Source organism: Cherax quadricarinatus, chromosome 48 (assembly GCF_038502225.1).
Source record: "Cherax quadricarinatus isolate ZL_2023a chromosome 48, ASM3850222v1, whole genome shotgun sequence".
Lineage (NCBI taxonomy): Eukaryota > Metazoa > Arthropoda > Malacostraca > Decapoda > Parastacidae > Cherax > Cherax quadricarinatus.
In genome coordinates this window covers 7,728,822-7,747,279 of record NC_091339.1, presented here as the reverse complement: position 1 = coordinate 7,747,279, position 18,458 = coordinate 7,728,822, and the positions used below count along the sequence as shown (strand labels likewise).

Below are 18,458 nucleotides of genomic sequence, written 5' to 3'. Positions count from 1 at the left end.
TTTTATTTTATAACTGGATAAGCCCCTTTATTTTATAATACATGTATATATGTTAAGGCAAATATTAATGCTAATATTGTATGTATTATATTGTGTTTTGTTACGCTTTAATATTATTTCCATGTAGTGGGAAACCACTAGGTTTAAGTGTCGGTTAGTAGTTCAGGTACTGAGGTCTCCCTCAGTCACGTGACCAACCTGACATTGGCTTACCACTCAGTGGTACCGTCAGTAGGTTCTCAGCCCTTGCTCTGAGTAGGTTCACTACTCTTACTGAGCAGGTTCACTACTCTTACTGAGTAGGTTCACCGCCCTCGCTCAGAGCAGGTTCACCACTCTTGCTCTGAGTAGCTTTACAGCACTCGCTGAGAGCAGGTCCTTCACACTCACACTGACTAGCACTCTCACTTCTAGTCTGGGCTTGCATAGCCAAGGGAGCATACCTCACTCATTGACCTCTCATAAGAGACATATCAAGTTCTCTCTTGTGGTCGTTTTTCTTTCATGACTGACTTCCTTTCTTAAGCTTGTCACTTTCGAGTTATTTATGCTCGGGTAAATTAATCTTTCCATGTGACTGAATAAGCCTTGTCGGCCTTTATGTTAATTTGTAGTCTAAGGTATTCTTAGTCATGTTGGATGGAAATGAGACTAAGTCCGTCACTTACGAGTTCTTGTATACTCTGAATTGATAGTTCAGGTAAGTCTTTATAACCATTATAAGTTACTTTGTGGTTAAGTCTTAATAACCCTTATAGGTGCATTTTATTTGTGATTTTAGTACAAAACTCAACCTCAAGAGGTTCATTTATTCATATCAATGTACTAGTACGTACCAAGAGAAATGTAAAAGTTAAACTCTTTATTTTATGTTAATCATAACATATCATACATTAAGCTAAAACTCTACTAGTAAAGATTCTAAGTTTTAGTTATTTGTTTCGTAATCCTGAATTCTTATTAAAAGTTATTGTTACAAAATCTTAAACAGGCCATATGTTCAACAAGAATGCTACCTTAACACTCTACCATACCATTGGAGAAGGTTAAGAAGACGAGTTTTGTAACAACATTTATGAAGGGAGTCACGGAAACTGGCAGGCTGGACTTGAGTCCTGGAAATGGGAAGTACAATGCTGGCACTTTGAAGGAGGGGTGTTAATGTTGCAGTTTTATAACTGTAGTGTAAGTGCACCTCTGGCAAGACAGTGATGGAGTGAATGATGAAAGTTTATCATTTTTGGGCCACCCTACCTTGATGGGAGAAGGCCAATGTGTTAATAAAAAAAACTCTTAACCCTTTCAGGGTTTCGGCCGTACTAGTATAGCTTACGCCCCATGGTTTTTGACATACTAGTACGCCTAAATTCTAGTGCCCTCAAATCTAGTGAGAGAAAGCTGGCAGGCCTATGGGTCTATGTGGTCAGTGTGTGCAGTATAAAAAAAATCCTGCAGCACACAGTGCATAATGAGAAAAAAAAAAAACTGTTTTTGGATTAAAACAGCAACTTTGCACTGTACAGTATTTTCGTATGGTATTTATTGTTGTATTCTAGTTTTCCTGGTCTCATTTTATAGAATGGAAGACATATTACAGAAATTGAGATGATTTTGAATGGTTTTACAGTGAAAAGTACCTTGAAATTGAGCTCAAAGTAGCAGAAATGTTTCAATTTTTACCAAAGTTCAAAAGCAAACAAATCATGCCAAGTGTCCGATACACATCAACTGGTGAGTCTAATATTCTTTCACAAGTGTGCTGATATTATTTATACCATTTCTACACTAATGCAGTAGTCTGCATAACAGTAAATCTTCTATTTTTTGTAAGAATACAAATTCAGAGTGGAAAGCCAAAGAAATATAAGAGGGGCCTGGGGATGTGACTAACAAACAGAGAACTTGTTATTTTAGTGCCAGGAATGTCTTTCTTGTTTATTCTGGACCCTATTTGGAAATTGGCATCTTTTGAAATTTGTGTGAAATTGGCAAAATTGCTAAATTCTGACCACTTTATTGGATAGTTGAAATCGGTAAATGGGTGGTTTCTTGTACTCATTCGATAGAAAAAATGGAGTTCTAGCGAAATAGTTATGATTTTTGTCGACTAGTACACTGGAATTGGCCAAAACTAGGGCTCAAAGTGGGCAAAATCGCCAATGTGTAAACATCATTGAGACCACTAACTTAGCGAGAGCATAATTCCCTAAGTTTTCCATCAAATTTCATACTTTTGGTGTCATCATGATCGGGAAAAGATTGTCTGTCTTTTCATAAGATTTTTTTTTTTTTTTTTTTTAAATTTGGCGACCCTGAGAACAAGTCTCGGAGAGGGCCTGAGGACCCTGAAAGGGTTAAGAACATCTTGTTACAGTATGAAGTAGACAGTTTATTTATATTTCTTATTTTTTATCAGATGAACATAGAAGTGAATATTTAAATAAATGATCACGTGTCAAAATGAAAGAAGGAAGATTGCGACATAGAAAAAAATTATGAACACTGAGGATGTACAGTAATTTTTTAGAACGACTAATTTTTTTTTAATAACAGTCGTCTCCAACAAAGACAGGGCAACTGAAAAAAGAAGAAACAAAGTTTTCCTTCTTCTTACATTCAGTAATGTATGCAGGAGAAGGGGTGGCTAGTTCCTCCTAGCATTTAAGTCCTCTCTTATGACATGCATGCCTTATGGAGGAAGGACACTTCTCCACTTTCCCATGGAGAAAGATTAAAATATACAGTGGTACCTCGGTATATGTCCACTTTGGAATAAGTCCAACTTGGTGTATGTCCTGTTTGGACACGAAAATTTTTGCTTGGTATACGACCTTTGTTTGGAATACTACTCACATGCTAGAACTTGTATGGGTCAAAATCAGTCACGACACCGTGCGCTACCCTTATTTTCCTCTCTTGAGACAGCCACGACTGCCCACTACTGTCAGTACGCCCGTTGCTACCATTCAGTGAACAAACCACACTGTAACTCTGTGAATTTTCACGTTATTTTGTGTTTTTTCGTATAAATTTTTGGTAAATTTATTAACCATGAGTTCTAAGGAAGTTAATGAGAAGAGCCAAGCAATGAAGAAAATGGTTAGGATCACCATGGAGGTGAAAAAGGATATTGTTGAAAAGTATGAAGGTGGCATGTATATCTGGGACTTGGCTGCTGCATACCATATGCTGAGAACAACGGTAACTACGCTTGTGAAAAACAAAGATGTTATTAAATTGGCTAACATTGCGAAAGGGGTGAAATCGATTACCAAACAAAGATTATGGACATGTTGAAAAATTGCTTTTGATCTGTATAACAGAAAAAGTGTGCCGGCGATAGCGTACCAGAGGCAGTGATTTGCCAAAAGGCAAAACTGATGCATGCAGATCTTTTGAAAACCAAAACAGGAACGAGCCAAGAAAGTGAAATGCTTAAAGCCAGCCATGGCTGGTTTGATAATTTTAAGAAGAGGACTGGCATTCACAGGGTTGTGAGGCATGGAGAGGGAGCCAGTGCTGATAAAGATGCTGCCAATGATTTTGTTAGAGAGTTTGGGGAATTTGTGGAGGCTGAGGGTTTTGTTCCCCAACAAGTTTTTAATTGTAATGAAACAGGCTTGTTTTGGAAGAAAATGCCTAACAGGGCCTATATTACACGAGGAGAAAGCATTACCAGGATACAAGCCAATGAAAAATAGGTTAACATTCTTGTTCCGTGCCAGTGCAAGTGGGGATTGCAAAATGAAGCCCCTACTGACCTACCACTCTGAAAACCCGAGGGCCTTTAAAAAACATAACATGCAGAAAACTCGATTACCTGTGATGCCGAGGTCAAACAGCAAGGCTTGGATAACCAGAGAATATTTCAGTGAATGATTTAATGTTGTGTTTGGGCCAAGTGTAAAAAGTTACTTAGAGGAGAAAAACTCGCCTCTGAAGGCCCTCCTCATAATGGACAATGCTCCAGCTCACCCTCCAAGCTTGCAGGACTATGTGCTGCCGGAGTTTGACTTCATCACTGTAAAGTTTCTCCCCTTTAACACGACTCCTCTCATTCAGCCCATGGATCAGCAGGTCATCAGTAATTTCAAGAAACTCTGTGCTAAAGCACTATTCCAGAGGTGCTTTGAAGTGACCTCTGACAAAGCCTGGCAGGAAGTTTCATACAGAACAATGAACTCTGGAGGAATTTATGGCCAGAAGCAGTGGCTGAAAGGGACTTTGAGGGCTTTGAGGCTGTGTCTGTAGTGGAGGATATTGTCACTCTGGACAGGTCCATGGGTCTGGATGTGAGTGATAGTGATGTGGAGGAGTTAGTGGAGGGGCACAGGGAAGAGCTGACCACTGAGGAGCTGCAGGAACTTGAGAAGGAGCACAAGACTAAGATGGATACACACTCTTCAGGCTCAGAAGAGGAGATAGAGGAAGCCCCTGCTTCATTAATCAAGGAAATCTTTGCCAAATGGATGGATGTCAAAAACTTTGCAGAGAAGTGCCATCCCAACAAAGCCCAAACAAGCAGTAATAGCACTGTCTGGTCTGACCAGATAATATCACGTTTCCGAAACATCCTGAGGAGAAGGCAAAAGCAAAGCTCTTTGGACAGATTTTTAGTAAAAGTCAAACCTGGTGAGCTTCAACCAGGTCCAAATAAAGAAAAAGAGACAGAAAAGAGAAGGGGACTCTCCTTCCAAACAATAACATTTCCTCCTCCTCCCTTCTCAGCACTATCCTAGTAGGCACTCAACTCTTTTCAGCAACTAAAGTGAGGTTAAATTTGCATTTATTTCATCTAACTCTTTTGTATTTATGTATGTATTTTAGTATTAAGCAGTGTTTAAATTATTTTATACAACCCCTCAAGTGTATAATATGCCAATAATAATAGGATTTTTTTCATGGGAATGGATTAATCATTTTCCCTATATTTCTTAATGGAAAATTCTTTTGGTATACGTCCTGTTTGGTATAAGTCCAAGGCCCTGGAATGGATTAAGGACATATACCAGGGTACCACTGTATACAGGTTGGCCATCACTAATCCGGCAATCAGTAATTCGGTTCCATCAGTAATCCGGCACTAATTTCAGCTAGCATGATTTCAAATTTCCGGGGTTGCCACACCAACCTGCTGCTATTGTTTGGTGGCACTACTTGCTGCATAAATCATTCCAATTTTGTTTTCTCCATTTACTGTTATAACCTGCTTACTTTTAGCCCTAGTCATGTTCCAAGGAATAAAAGAAATGCTTCTCATTGTGTAAAGCACATACACTGTACATTGTCCATAAATGATAAGGTGGCTTTGAAGCCACTGTCAGTTGCCATGCACTCAGATAAGCTGTGACTGGTAAATTTGGGCTTACATATGAAAGAGTAGGTCTGTGTGGTAATTGTGCACTATATAAAAAAAAATTCTGCAGCACACAGTGCATAATGAGGAAAAAATTACGACCGTGGTGTAAAACAGTGATTTTGCAGTGTATTTTCATATGGTTGTTATGGTTGTATTCTCGTTTTTTTGGTCTCATTTGACAGAATGGAAGATATATTACAGAAATAGACCTGATACCTGGAAATTGAGCTCAAAGTTATGGAAACGTTCAATTTTTGCGAATGTTCAGGAGTAAACAATTGACGTCACCATCCACTACACGTCCAACTGGCCAGTCTAATGCACAGTCACAAATGGGTTGACATTATTTATACAATTATTACAATATTGCAGTAGTCTGCATAACAGTAAATCATCTGTTTTTTGTGTGAATAAAAAAATTCAAAATGGAAAGCAAGAGTAAAATAAGAGGGGTCTGGAGACATGACTAATGAACAGAGGAAATGTTATTTTAGTGCTAGGAATGTCTGCATTGTTTATTCTGGACCCTATTTTGAAATTGACATCTTTTGAAACTTGTGTGAAATTCGCCAAATTACCGATTTCTGATCACTTTATTGGGTAGTTAAAATAGGTGAATGAGGGGAAGGGGGTTCTTGTACTCAAGTGACAGAATAGAAGGAATACATGTACTAGCAAAATAGCAATGAGTTTGGTAGACTGGAACAATGGAATGGGCCAAAAATAAGGCATTAAGTGGGTGAAATTGCCAATGCTAAATATCACTGTTGGATTAAGTGTATTCTAGCCTAACCACTCTGTAATCCGGCACCCTACAGGTCCTGATGATGCCAGATTACTGATGTCCAACCTACACTACATGAATTCAGTAAGATTATGCAAGTTAGAAAGACCAGAGACAAGGTGAAGGAGCACAACTGGGAAATGAATAGGTGAGTACAAACAGAAAGCATGTCTGTTTTGCACTCAGTAGTATATGGAGAATCAAGCCTCCACCATGTCTTGTGCTGAATGACCCAAATGGGTTTAGCACTTAACCCTTTCACTGTTGGGACCTCTGATTCTAAACTCTTGCTGTCAAAAAAAAAAAAAAAAAAAAAAAAAAAAAATTCTTACCAAAATCTTAAGAATATTTTGCGAGTGTTTTAACCCTTAAATGGTCCAAACGTATATATACGTTTTTTCAACATCTGAAAGTATGTAAAAAAATGTAGATCTTTTTTGTTTTACATTTAAAAACGTGTAAAAAAACTTATACTGTATCTACATTTTTTTTTGTTACATTTGAAAATATGTAAAAAAAAGTAGATCTACTTTTGTAGCACTACGAATTTGAACGTCGATTTGTTTGGACCGTTTAAGGGTTAAAAGAAAAATAATTTTTTTGGCGATCAGTACTTACCCTAATCTTGCCACCCTCAACACCATTGTTAATGAGGAGCTGATCAAAATATCGACTTGGATGACAGCCAATGAACTTATGCTTAACGTTGACAAAATCTACTACATTATGTTTGGTAGCAGAGCAGGAGATGCGCAAATTAACATTAAGATCAACAACACTCTAATTGCCAGGCATAATGAGGGCAAATTCCTAGGCCTATACCTTGACAACAACCTGAACTTCAGCACCCATATCCAACACATAACCAAAAAAGTATCCAAAACGGTTGGGATCCTCTCCAAGATACGATACTACGTGCCGCAAACTGCCCTTCTCACACTATACCATTCACTTATATATCCATACCTCACCTATGCTATCTGTGCTTGGGGTTCAACTGCAGCAACACACCTAAAGCCAATAATAACCCAACAAAAAGCCGCAGTAAGAATAATCACTAAATCCCATCCCTGGCAACACACCCCCCCACTCTTCATAGATCTAAACTTACTCCCTGTTCAGTACATCCACACTTACTACTGTGCAATCTACATCTACAGGACCTTAAATTCCAGTATTAACCTTGACCTAAAATGCTTTCTTGATAGTTGTGACAGAACCCACAGGCACAACACCAGACACAAACATCTCTATGACATTCCCCGTGTCCGACTAAACCTTTACAAAAATTCAATGTATGTCAAAGGCCCTAAAATCTGGAACACCCTACCTGAAAATTCCAAAACTGCAGACACGTTCATCACCTTCAAAACTACCATTAGAAAACATCTTATCTCCCTGATACACCCTGTCAACTAATAATACGAATACCACCTGGTGGTTCACACTTCCACTCACTCACCCATTTGACCATAAACAGAAATATCAATCTCAATCTCAAAATAATGAATCTTAACTAGTCATAAGTTGGCCTGTGATACTCCAATACTGAAACTATGTATAGTGCCAAAACAAAAGCATTCACATTGCTAAACTCACAACTAGTATTTAGTCACTTAGCCATAATACCAACTTTCCTCATAATTTTGTAATATTTCAAACTTAAGATTTAATATAAGTTTGCCCGAAATGCCTAGCCATGCTAGGTGTTCTAGTGGTACACTCTGTAATTATTATTTTACTACATGTAAACCACACAATAACCAAATTCTGTAAACTCAGCATTGTAATCCTTATAGAGAATAAAATTTGAATTTGAATATAGAAATGAGAAGTTGACAGAATGTGAACCGCTTATGGCAACATTGGCGACTGCTACTCACTTGGTAATATGTATTATTTTTACTTTTATTTGATTTTTTTCTTTTCTAATATTTTTTCAAGTAACTTTTGTGGCATAATGTACAGTGGACCCTCAGTAATTGCCCGTAATCCATTCCAGAAGGTCAGCCTAAATCCAAAAAGCCCAAAAACCGAAATAATATTTCCCATGAGAATTAATGTAAATCCAATTAATCCATTTCAGACATCCAAAAATATTAACACAAAATACATTTTTAAAGAGTAACAATGAGAAATAAATATAAAGCACAAATTTTAATGATAAACATTACATACCTTTACTGAAGACTCTTGTTGGCATATTGAAGAAGGCAGAAGGGGAGAGGGAGATGGAAATCCTCATCTCTCTCTTCCCTCTGTGTAGTGTAGTCTCCCCCCCCCCTGGGCTACACTACACAGCCATATTATTACCATGTTCACTGAGTTTAATCATTTCTAACAACTACCTTTAGATGCCATCATAAACAAAGGGAGAAGTAATGAATAATTCGTGCCGAGAATTGTAAACAAACGCATGTGAAGGGCAGTTACTGGGCAAGATGCCAAATTCACAGTTTTCTCTAATGCTGAACCAGAGAAAACGTATTGTTTACTCTCCACTCGATAGCATATAAACATTGCACGTTTATATGCTATATGCTGTGTAATGTGTATCTTATATAATTTTGAAGAAAATATCATAGATGGATTAATGAAAATGTCTATACTATTAACCTAAAATAAGACATTTAATGTGGTCAAAAGTGATTTATTACGCGTCCAGTACAGCCGATCTCCGAAATAATGGCCGATATCTGGCATAGAATTTCGGCCAAAAAAGCAAGCGAAAACCAAATTGGCCGATATCTGGAATGGCCAATAACCAAGGGTCCGTTGTATATATATCCACTCGATATATGCAACACAATAACTGCACAAACATTATCATTATATTATTGACAAAACATGTTTACACAAACCCATGCTGCCTTCCTCACTACCCACACTGTCTTCCCCACCACCCATGCCATCTTCCCCACAACCCACATGGAAAAAAGTCTCTTTATCTGACTCTTTTTTGGGTTATCCTAGGTAATCTGCATATATGCTGCTATGTTTACACAAACCCACACTGCCTTCCCCACCACCAGTGCTGCCTTCCCCACATCCCACATGGAAAAAAGTCACTTTGTCTGACTTTTTTGGTGGAAGGTTGATAATTGTCTGGATTTTCAGCACTAGTTCTGGTATCCTGGGCATTGCTTTCTGTCAAAAACTCTTCAAAACCATAAGATTCATCTTCACTGACACTTCAATCTGTGTTAGAACTATGACTTGGGAAGGGAAGAATCCCAGTTTGCTGGAGAGTGAGGTATTCCTTACCACTTGGCTTGGTGTCCAAGGTGTACTGAATTAGCACTCTCACAGTGCTCTGAGGCCTCCCCGATTTTTTTTTATACTGAGCACACTGAGCACACAGACTCATTCTCTCACATGTAGGTCTACCAGCTTTCTCCTCCTAGATTTGAAGCCGCTAGAATTTTGGCATATTAAGATGTCGCCAACACTGGCTTGTAAGCTATACCTATACAGCACTGACAGTGAAAGGGTTAATATGACAAAAAAAAAATTATCTTGAGAAATCAATAGAGGTTACATATGAAACCCAAGAGAAATGGAAAATAATAAGATATTTTTAGAATTATAGTGTTTTCATTAATATTTTTTAAAACTTTCATCTGAAAATGTTTAATAATCATACTTTCAACTTAAATTTAGTGAATAAAATCAATCTTTGATTATTATTTTATACATTAATTCACAGCAGTTTTCCCATGTACACTGTACTTACCACTGTCATGGGGAGAATGTTTTGTAGGAGGGATGTCATAGTCCATCTGCGAGGCCTGTTGATTGTGTGTCAGTGGACGAGGTGTATCATATGTATAAACATCTCCTACTCGACGTGGTGTTACAACCTGCAGGAAGGAACAAATTAATAACATATTTTGACTTCCTGAAATTGAATATGACACATGTGTGGGAAACAAGGGGGCTGCAGTGCTAGGGATGATGGAACAAGAATTGCCAAAATATGTTAGGAACACAGATAATGCTAAAAACAATGGGACTAATCTACAGGCAAAGAGACGAGATAGAAGTGAGACAAAAGCTTTCTTAACGTATACTATTCAAACAGCCAGAGCACAAGAAATAGACAAACTAAGACTAATTGTATGTGGAAGAAAGATATTATTGCAATAATTAATACATGCCTGTTGAATGCAACATTCAAGGGTATAAATTATTCTAAAATGATTATAAGCAAGAAAGAGGGTAGAGCTGCTCTATATGTTAGGGAAAATTTAAACAGTGTCATCAGAAACAACATAGAGGCAGAAGGGATGAAAATTTGACAAGAAATCTAGAGTCTATTGACGTAGAAATAATCCAGAATCGTTTTCTAAATCATTGTGAGAATCACCTAGAAGAAATAACCTGCTTTATTTTTAAGGTACCCAATTTTTGCAATGCAGATTATAAGGACCTAAAGGACTACCTATGTATTGTGAACTGGAGTAATCTGATTAGAGATAATCATGAGGAAGGCCAGAAGGATGTCAATAAGACTACCAAAGCATTGTACAAGCCATTCTAGCTGCATATATTCCTAGAGAAATTTAATGAAATATGAGTGATCCTAAATGAATGAACAGCAGGCTGAAACATATTTTAGGTGAAAAGAGATATTTATAGATGAATTGAAAGAGAAGGGGGGGCACCTTACTGGCATTTCACCTTACGGTGTTCTGCTAATGCGACGATTTCAAATTATGACCAAAGCTCTCTATGGTGAGCAGTCTTCCTAATATGGCAGGCCCCACCCGGTTTGTTAACATTCTTCATGAGCACATCTCTATTATGTCTGGATACTTTCCAAAATTTCAAGTGTTTTAATTTTATTGCATATTTTATATGTACAGCCTCTCCTCACTTAGCCACGTACTCATTTACCGACGACTCAGACTTACGGTGGGTTCTCTGACCAGTATGCATACCTAAACAATGTATGTTAGAGCTGATTTCCTGTGTTGTGTTTATTTAAAAATAGATCAGAAATGTTATAAATGGTGCAAAGGTGACATTAAAACAATACCAAAGATGGTTGACACAAACCCACTACCATTATAGTATGCTTCTCACTTAGCGACGAATTCGTTTACCAACGAGGTCTTCAGAACGGAACTCCATCGTTAAGTGAGGAGAGGCTGTATTCTGATAATAATACTTATGCATACCTGTACCTAAATATACTTACACACTGTGCTGGCATGCAGGTACACATTAAATCACTAAGAATGTCCCTCTAGTCTTAATGTCATAGTAATACTAATAGTATGTAATAATAATCACTCTTGGGCATATTAAATATCTTATTTTACATTAATATAGACATTTTCATTAATCCATCTGTGGTTGCCAGGCAGAGGGAAAATGTTTCGTTTTCTTTGGTCCAGCATCAGAGAAAACATGTATGAATCTGCGTTGGTCCCAGTCACTCCCCTTCACATTCCGTTTTTGTTTACAATTCTCAGCGTGAATTATTCATTACTTCTCCCTTTGTTTATGATGGCATTTAAAGGTAGCTGTTAGAAACGAATAAACTCGGTGAACAAGGTGTGCAATGGTAATAATATGGCTCTGGGCTGCATTAAATATCATATAGCTATGTAGGTAGGTGTAGCCCAGGTGGGCTACATCTACTGGCTATCTACACCTGACTTCCTATAAATAAATACTACTCACCTCTCATTCTACATTAAAACTACACATATTTTAAGGTAAATATTGAGTGTACTGTATGTATATTTTATCTCTCTGGACTGCTTTAATCCCTTGACTGTCGCAACCCCAAATCCTGAGGTGTCTCCTGGTGTCACAAAATTTAAAAAAAAAAAAAAATCTATGAAATTATAGAGAATCTTTTCCCAATTGTAATGACACCAAAAGAACGAAATTTGATGGAAATCTGACGGAATTACACTCCTGCGAAGTTAGCGACCTCGGCGATATTTACAAATCGGCAATTTCGCCCACCTTAAGCCCTATTTTTGGCTAATTCCATTATTCCAGTCGACCAAACTCATAGCTATTTCTTTAGAACTCCATTTTTTTCTATCAGTTGAGTACAAGAAACTGCCCATTTACTGATTTCAACTACCCAATAATGTGGTCAGAAGTTTGCAATTTGGCCAATTTCACGAAAATTAAAAGCTCTGCCATTTTCAAAATAGGGTCCAGAATGAACAATGCAGACATCCCTGGCTCTAAAATGACATTTTCTTTGTTCATTAGTCACGTCTCCAGGCCCCTCTGATATTACTCTTGCTTTCTATTTTGAATTTTTATCCAAACAAAAAATAGATTTACTGTTATGCAGACTACTGCAATATTTTAATAATTGTATAAATAATGCCAACCTATTCATGACTGCATATTAGAATGGCTACTCGGACAATTATTGGAAAATGAAATCATTTGTTTACTTTTGAACATTGGCAAAAATCAAATATTTCTCCTACTTTGAGCTTCATTTCAAGGTTCTTTTCATAGTAAAACCAATCAAAATCACCTCTATTTCTATAATATGTTTTCCATTCTATGAAATGAGACCAAGAAAACGAGAATACAACCATAAATACATATGAAAATAGACCACAAAGTCTGCATTTTAATTAAAAAAAAACGGTCAGTTTTTTTTTTCTCATGCACTGTGTGCTGCAGGATTTTTTTTATATGGTGCACACTGACCACACAGACCCATTCTCTCACATGTGGGCCTACCAGCTTTCTCCTGCTTGATTTGAAGCCGCTAGAATTTGAGTTTAAATATGTTTGAAACAGTGGCGCGTAAGACGTATATATACAACCAAAACAGTCAAAGGGTTAAAGAGGAACATAAAAAGTCCAAGGACTGGGGCTAAATTTTATTGTGGCTCAGTTATAGTGGTAATAAGTTTCTTGCAATGGTCCTAGTGAATAATAACAAAATTAACAATAACAGTGTAACTTAGAAATAAGCTAATAATGGTACTCTTAAAGCAGAGACATAGACATGTAAATTCCTGCTAAGGAGTACCCTGATACTAGTAAATGGCTTTTGTTCAAAGAAATTAGAGGTCCCCCCCCCCCCTTCCATCCCCTATCAAACCTTATTATCTTCCATTCCCAGGGGTTGTAAGATCCCTACATGTTTGCCATTCCCCCTCCCATCAAAATAATAATACTGTACTATAAATGTGAGTACAGCTTAGACAAGATGTCTAAAACTTCTCTCACTTTGACCAGGAAAATATAAACATAAGCATAAATAAAATATATGCAGACCTTGTTGGAGAGTGGTCGTTGTGTCCTTGGAGCTGGGCTTGTTGCACCAAGACGAACAGTTGGGCTGGTGGTGATAACAGTTGTGGCAGGACTGTGTGCAGATGTAAGGGCAGCAATGGATGTAACACCAGCACCAGTGTCATAAATCCCAGGAACAATCCTCAAACGGTTGCCAGGACAGATACCCTGTGGAACAATGTGTGTTGAAATTGAGTGTATATTGCAACAGTAAGGGTGGCATTACTTCACTACCTTATATTACCAGCCATAAGTTGATCTGGCCAATGAAATGAGAAGTGTACATTCACTCCCAAAAATCATATTCCTACAGATGAGATTTTATCAGTTGTTTCCTGCATCAGCATTCTCACGCAGTTTACACATTCTCTACTTTCTTCTAAATTATCTGGGAACTAGGGGTAATGTTGATGAATAAATTGCTTATCACACCACGAAGCCTGGTAATGGACCAGGACATGGGGACACTGATCCCTTGGAGCACCCTCCAGATATACTCCAGGAGTCACAGGATGAAGTTGTCACTTGTGAGTATCTCATCCAGTGACTTGTTACCTAACTTAGCTTCCTACTTTACAGTATCAATGCAACCCTCCAATAATATTCACCATTTCAGTTTCATTTATAAACTTCTTCAGCCTAATAACAATGCAAACTTTTCATTGAACAAAATACACTGGCATTGAAATTTTTAATCCAATCAGAGCAGCAGTCCCCAGTTATACATAAACCAATAAGCCTCACACTTTTAATTGTTAAAAAATTACAAATTGTGACCTACACACCCTAAAACTGCAAACTATGATCAGTCTTTAAAGTTTGAAGCTGTTGAGTAGAGGCATTCTCAAGTTATGCAGATAAGATATTCATGTGTTGTATGACCCTTAGGGTTTAGTGCTTAATTTCATTATAATAATGATGTATGTGTGACCTATTTTGAGGTCTTTTTTTAACACCACTCTTGCTGGTAATCACAGCCTGGTTGACCTGTTACTTAGCAGAGGCAGCTATCTACTGTAGTTTCCTCTTATGAACCACTTTTATTTTAAATAAAATTGGTAAATTAGCACCTACACAGTCACCTCCAGAGGTGTGCAAGAAAAAATGTAAAGGCAGAACCTTTTCACCTTAAATTAGTACAATCCAGCAGAGTAAGAAAATGACAGACGTGCTTCATGAAGAGTAGTATTAAATCAAGTTTGAGTAACAATGGTGATGAAGGATGCACAGACTCCATCATAGTTTAGAAGGAAGGGGGTGCATGGCTTAAAACATTTGAAAACCCCTCAGATACTATCTCTCACCATACTACAAGAATGTTCTTGACAGCAGGGTTGTGAGATAACATGTCATCCAGAAATCAGATGACAATTCAACACCATCATCCAATAGTATACCTCAGTGCTCTGCCAACATAAGAACATAAGGATGGAGGAACACTGCAGAAGGCCTACTGGCCCCATACAAGGCAGGTCCTTATCGAAACTACCTCTACCCAAAGCTACCTAAGAATTAACTCCCGTACCCAATGACACCAATCAAACCCAGCCCCTCCCACTCGTATATTTGTTCAATCTCTTTTTAAAGCTACCCAAGGTCCTAGCCTCTATGACCCTACTGCTGTATAGCCCTTGTGGCTTAGCGCTTCTTTTTTGATTATAATAATAATAATAATATGACCCTACTGGGAAGATTGTTCCATGCATCCACAACCCTGTTAGAAAACCAGTACTTGCCTATGTCCTTTTTAAATCTAATTTTTTTTTCTCAACAAACCGGCCATATCCCACCAAGGCAGGGTGGCCCAAAAAGAAAAACGAAAGTTTCTCTTTTTAAATTTAGTAATTTATATGGAGAAGGGGGTTACTAGCCCCTTGCTCCCGGCATTTTAGTCGCCTCTTACAACACGCATGGCTTACGGAGGAAGAATTCTGTTCCACTTCCCCATGGAGATAAGAGGAAATAAACAAGAACAAGAACTAGAAAGAAAATAGAAGAAAACCCAGAGGGATGTGTATATATGTACATGTACACCTACCATCCGACTTACGACCGTGTTTTTTATGCCAAATTTCTGGGAAATAAACAACTATTTGTGTTGTACACAGTGTTTATCCTAAACCTTACAGTATAAAATACAGTACTAACAACATAAAAAGTAAAATAAAACAATAAAATAGTCATTACAAAAATGTTTTGTTGATATTCAGTAGTAAAGTTTGACTTACGACCATTTCGACTTACAACCGGTTTCTCGGTTGTAAGTTGGATGGTAGGTGTATATGCTTGTACATGTATGTGTAGTGTGGCCTAAGTGTAAGTAGAAGTAGCAAGACGTACCTGAAATCTTGCATGTTTGAGACAGAAAAAAGGACACCAACAATTCTACCATCATGTAAAACAATTACAGGCTTTCGTTTTACACTCACTTGGCAGGACGGTAGTACCTCCCTGGGCAGTTGCTGTCTACCAACCTACTACCTAGAAAACCTAAATTTATCCAACTTAAATCCATTATTTCTGGTTCTTACTTGGTTCTACACCCTCAGTACTTTATTAATATCTCCTTTGTTTATGCCCGTCATCAACTTATACACTTCAATGATATCTCCCCTCATTCTATGTCCCTCCAGAGAGTGGAGATTTAAGGCTTTAATTAAGTCTATCTTCATACGGGAGATTCCTTACAGAGTAAATCATTTTAGTCATTCTTCTCTGTATGTTCTCCAACGAGTATATCCATCCTGTAGTAAGGAGACCAAAACTGAGCAGCATAAACTAAATGAGGCCTCACTAGTGATGTATAGAGCTTTAAGATAACTTTTGGACTTTTGTTACTAATACTTCTTGAGATAAATCCAAGTAATTTGTTAGCCTTGTTGTGCACACTTAGGCACTGCTGTCTTGGCTTTAGATTTCTGCTTACCATGACTCCCAAGTCTTTTTCACATTCTGTATGATCAAGCTCTACTTCACCTAGTTTATAGCTTTGAGGGTTATTTTCATTACCAAGGACTAGTACCATACACTTATCCACATTGAACTTCATCTGCCATTTTTCAGACCAAGACATTAATTTGTCCAAATCCTCCTGGGGTTCATTGCTATTCTCAGAATGAATCATATGGCCTATCTTTGTATCATCAGCAAATTTGCTCATGTCACTCATAATCCCTTCATTAAGGTCATTAATGTAAATTATGAACAAGAGAAGGCCCAAAACTGATCCTTGTGGAATGCCACTAGTGACTAATCCCCATGCAGATTTGACCCCATCAATCGAAACTCTCTGCTTTCTATTGGTAAGCCATGCCTCTATCCATGCTAGAACTTTACCTCCTATACCATGAGCTGCCACTTTTCTTAAGAGTCTCTTGTGAGGTACTCTATCGAAGGCTTTACTAAAGTCCAAATAAACAATATCATATTCTTTATCACTGTCAACTGCCTCAAATGTTCTATTGAAGAACATCAGTAAAGTTGTCAGGCAGGAACGACCTCTTGTGAACCCATGCTGAGATTCATTTACCAGGTTATGCTCTTCAAGCTGACTTCTAATAATGTCAATTATAATTGATTCTAGTAACTTGCCCACTATTGATGTCAAGCTTATTGGACGGTAATTTGAAGGAACGGACTTATCCCCTGATTTGAATATAGGAACCACATTAGCCAGCTTCCACAACTCTGGCACAACACCAGTAAGGATGGACACATTAAACACACTCGTTAAGCACCCTGGAAAACAACTTGTCAGGCCCCAGGGACTTATTTTGCTTTAGTTTGTCTATCTGTTTGATAAACATGTCCCTCTTGACAGTAATATTAGTTAATTTGAATTCATCAGGAACTGAATACTTATTAATTTCTGGAATCTCATTTATGTCTTCCAGTGTAAAACCTGACAAAAAAAAAAGTCATTAAATAAAGAACATATTTCCACTTCGTTATCCGTCAGCTGTCCACTCCCAATTTTCAGAGGTCCTACTTTTTCCTTCACCTTTGTCCTGTACACTTGAAAGAAGCCCTTTGGATTGATCTTTGAATCATTAGCAACTCTAATTTCAAAGTCAGGTTTAGCCTTTCTAATCCCCTTTTTTACTTCTCTTTTAAGCTGAACATATTGGTCAGTAAGGTTAACCTCTCCTCTTCTGATGCACCTATAAATTCCTCTTTTCTCCCCTAATATACATGCTTTAGCCTCCTGTTAACCCATTTGGGATAGTTATTATTAGACCTAATTTCTCTCTGGGGAATGTATATACTCTGAGCACGGTGTACATTATTAAGAAAAAAAATCATAAATGCAGATCCCAAGATTCCTCGCACACTAATGGTCTCAGTCGTGCCACCTCTTCCAGGAGAAGATAAGATTTTGTTCAGATTTTTAATCCGGAGGGTTAGCCACTTGGGATAACTCAAAGTCGATGCATCATCGAGGACTGTCTTATTTCCATTAGTCCTTCAATATTATCCCCCAGGATGTGACCCACACTAGTCAAGCAACATCCAGGTACCTACTTCCTTGCTAGGTGAACGGGACAGCAGGTGTAAGAAAACACACCCAAGTTTCCACTGAGCTGGGTTATTGAACCACAGACCCTCAGTGTATGAGGCGAGAGCATTGCCTACCAGGCCACAGGACACTGTACGAGCATTTTGTATCATCAATATAGAACTTTTATTTTGCAAAGCTGGGTTGTGGTGTCTATAATGAACTGTGTGCTGTTAGCACCAGCTGCCTGGTTGAGAAGGCCATTAACCAAAAGATCTGGTCTGATACCAGTGTCCCATATCTCAATTGCTAGTGCACTCAGCTCACACACTGAGGTCCAGGGGTCGATCTCCTGAACGCGTGGAAACATTAGGATAAGTTTCTTTAAGGCACCTGCTGTCCATGTTCACCTGTTAGTAAAACCTGGGTGTTAGTCGACTGGTGTGGGTTGCATCCTGCAGATAAAATTGCCCGAAATGTTCTGCATAACAAGGGGGCTTTCTATATGCCTAGGCTTGTATACCTTGTACATG

The 18,458-nt window shown here is 38.0% G+C and overlaps 2 protein-coding genes across 4 annotated transcripts in view; one reads left to right on the top strand and one right to left on the bottom strand.

Moving 5' to 3' along the window:
• Polr3H (RNA polymerase III subunit H) overlaps positions 1-18,458 on the top strand; it is a 797,681-nt gene that overhangs the window by 160,631 nt on the left and 618,592 nt on the right. For both annotated transcript variants that reach the window (XM_070094857.1, XM_070094853.1), the window contains exon 2: positions 6,178-6,291. The gene's annotated coding sequence lies outside the window, so the exon portion shown is untranslated. The remainder of the gene's footprint in view (positions 1-6,177; positions 6,292-18,458) is intronic.
• p130CAS (Serine_rich_CAS and FAT-like_CAS_C domain-containing protein p130CAS) overlaps positions 1-18,458 on the bottom strand; it is a 488,085-nt gene that overhangs the window by 13,220 nt on the left and 456,407 nt on the right. For both annotated transcript variants that reach the window (XM_070094843.1, XM_053787254.2), the window contains exons 3-4: positions 13,413-13,598; positions 9,877-10,003 (exon numbers count right to left, since the gene is read on the bottom strand). In XM_070094843.1, coding sequence (XP_069950944.1) covers positions 9,877-10,003; positions 13,413-13,598 — 313 coding nt within the window. The remainder of the gene's footprint in view (positions 1-9,876; positions 10,004-13,412; positions 13,599-18,458) is intronic.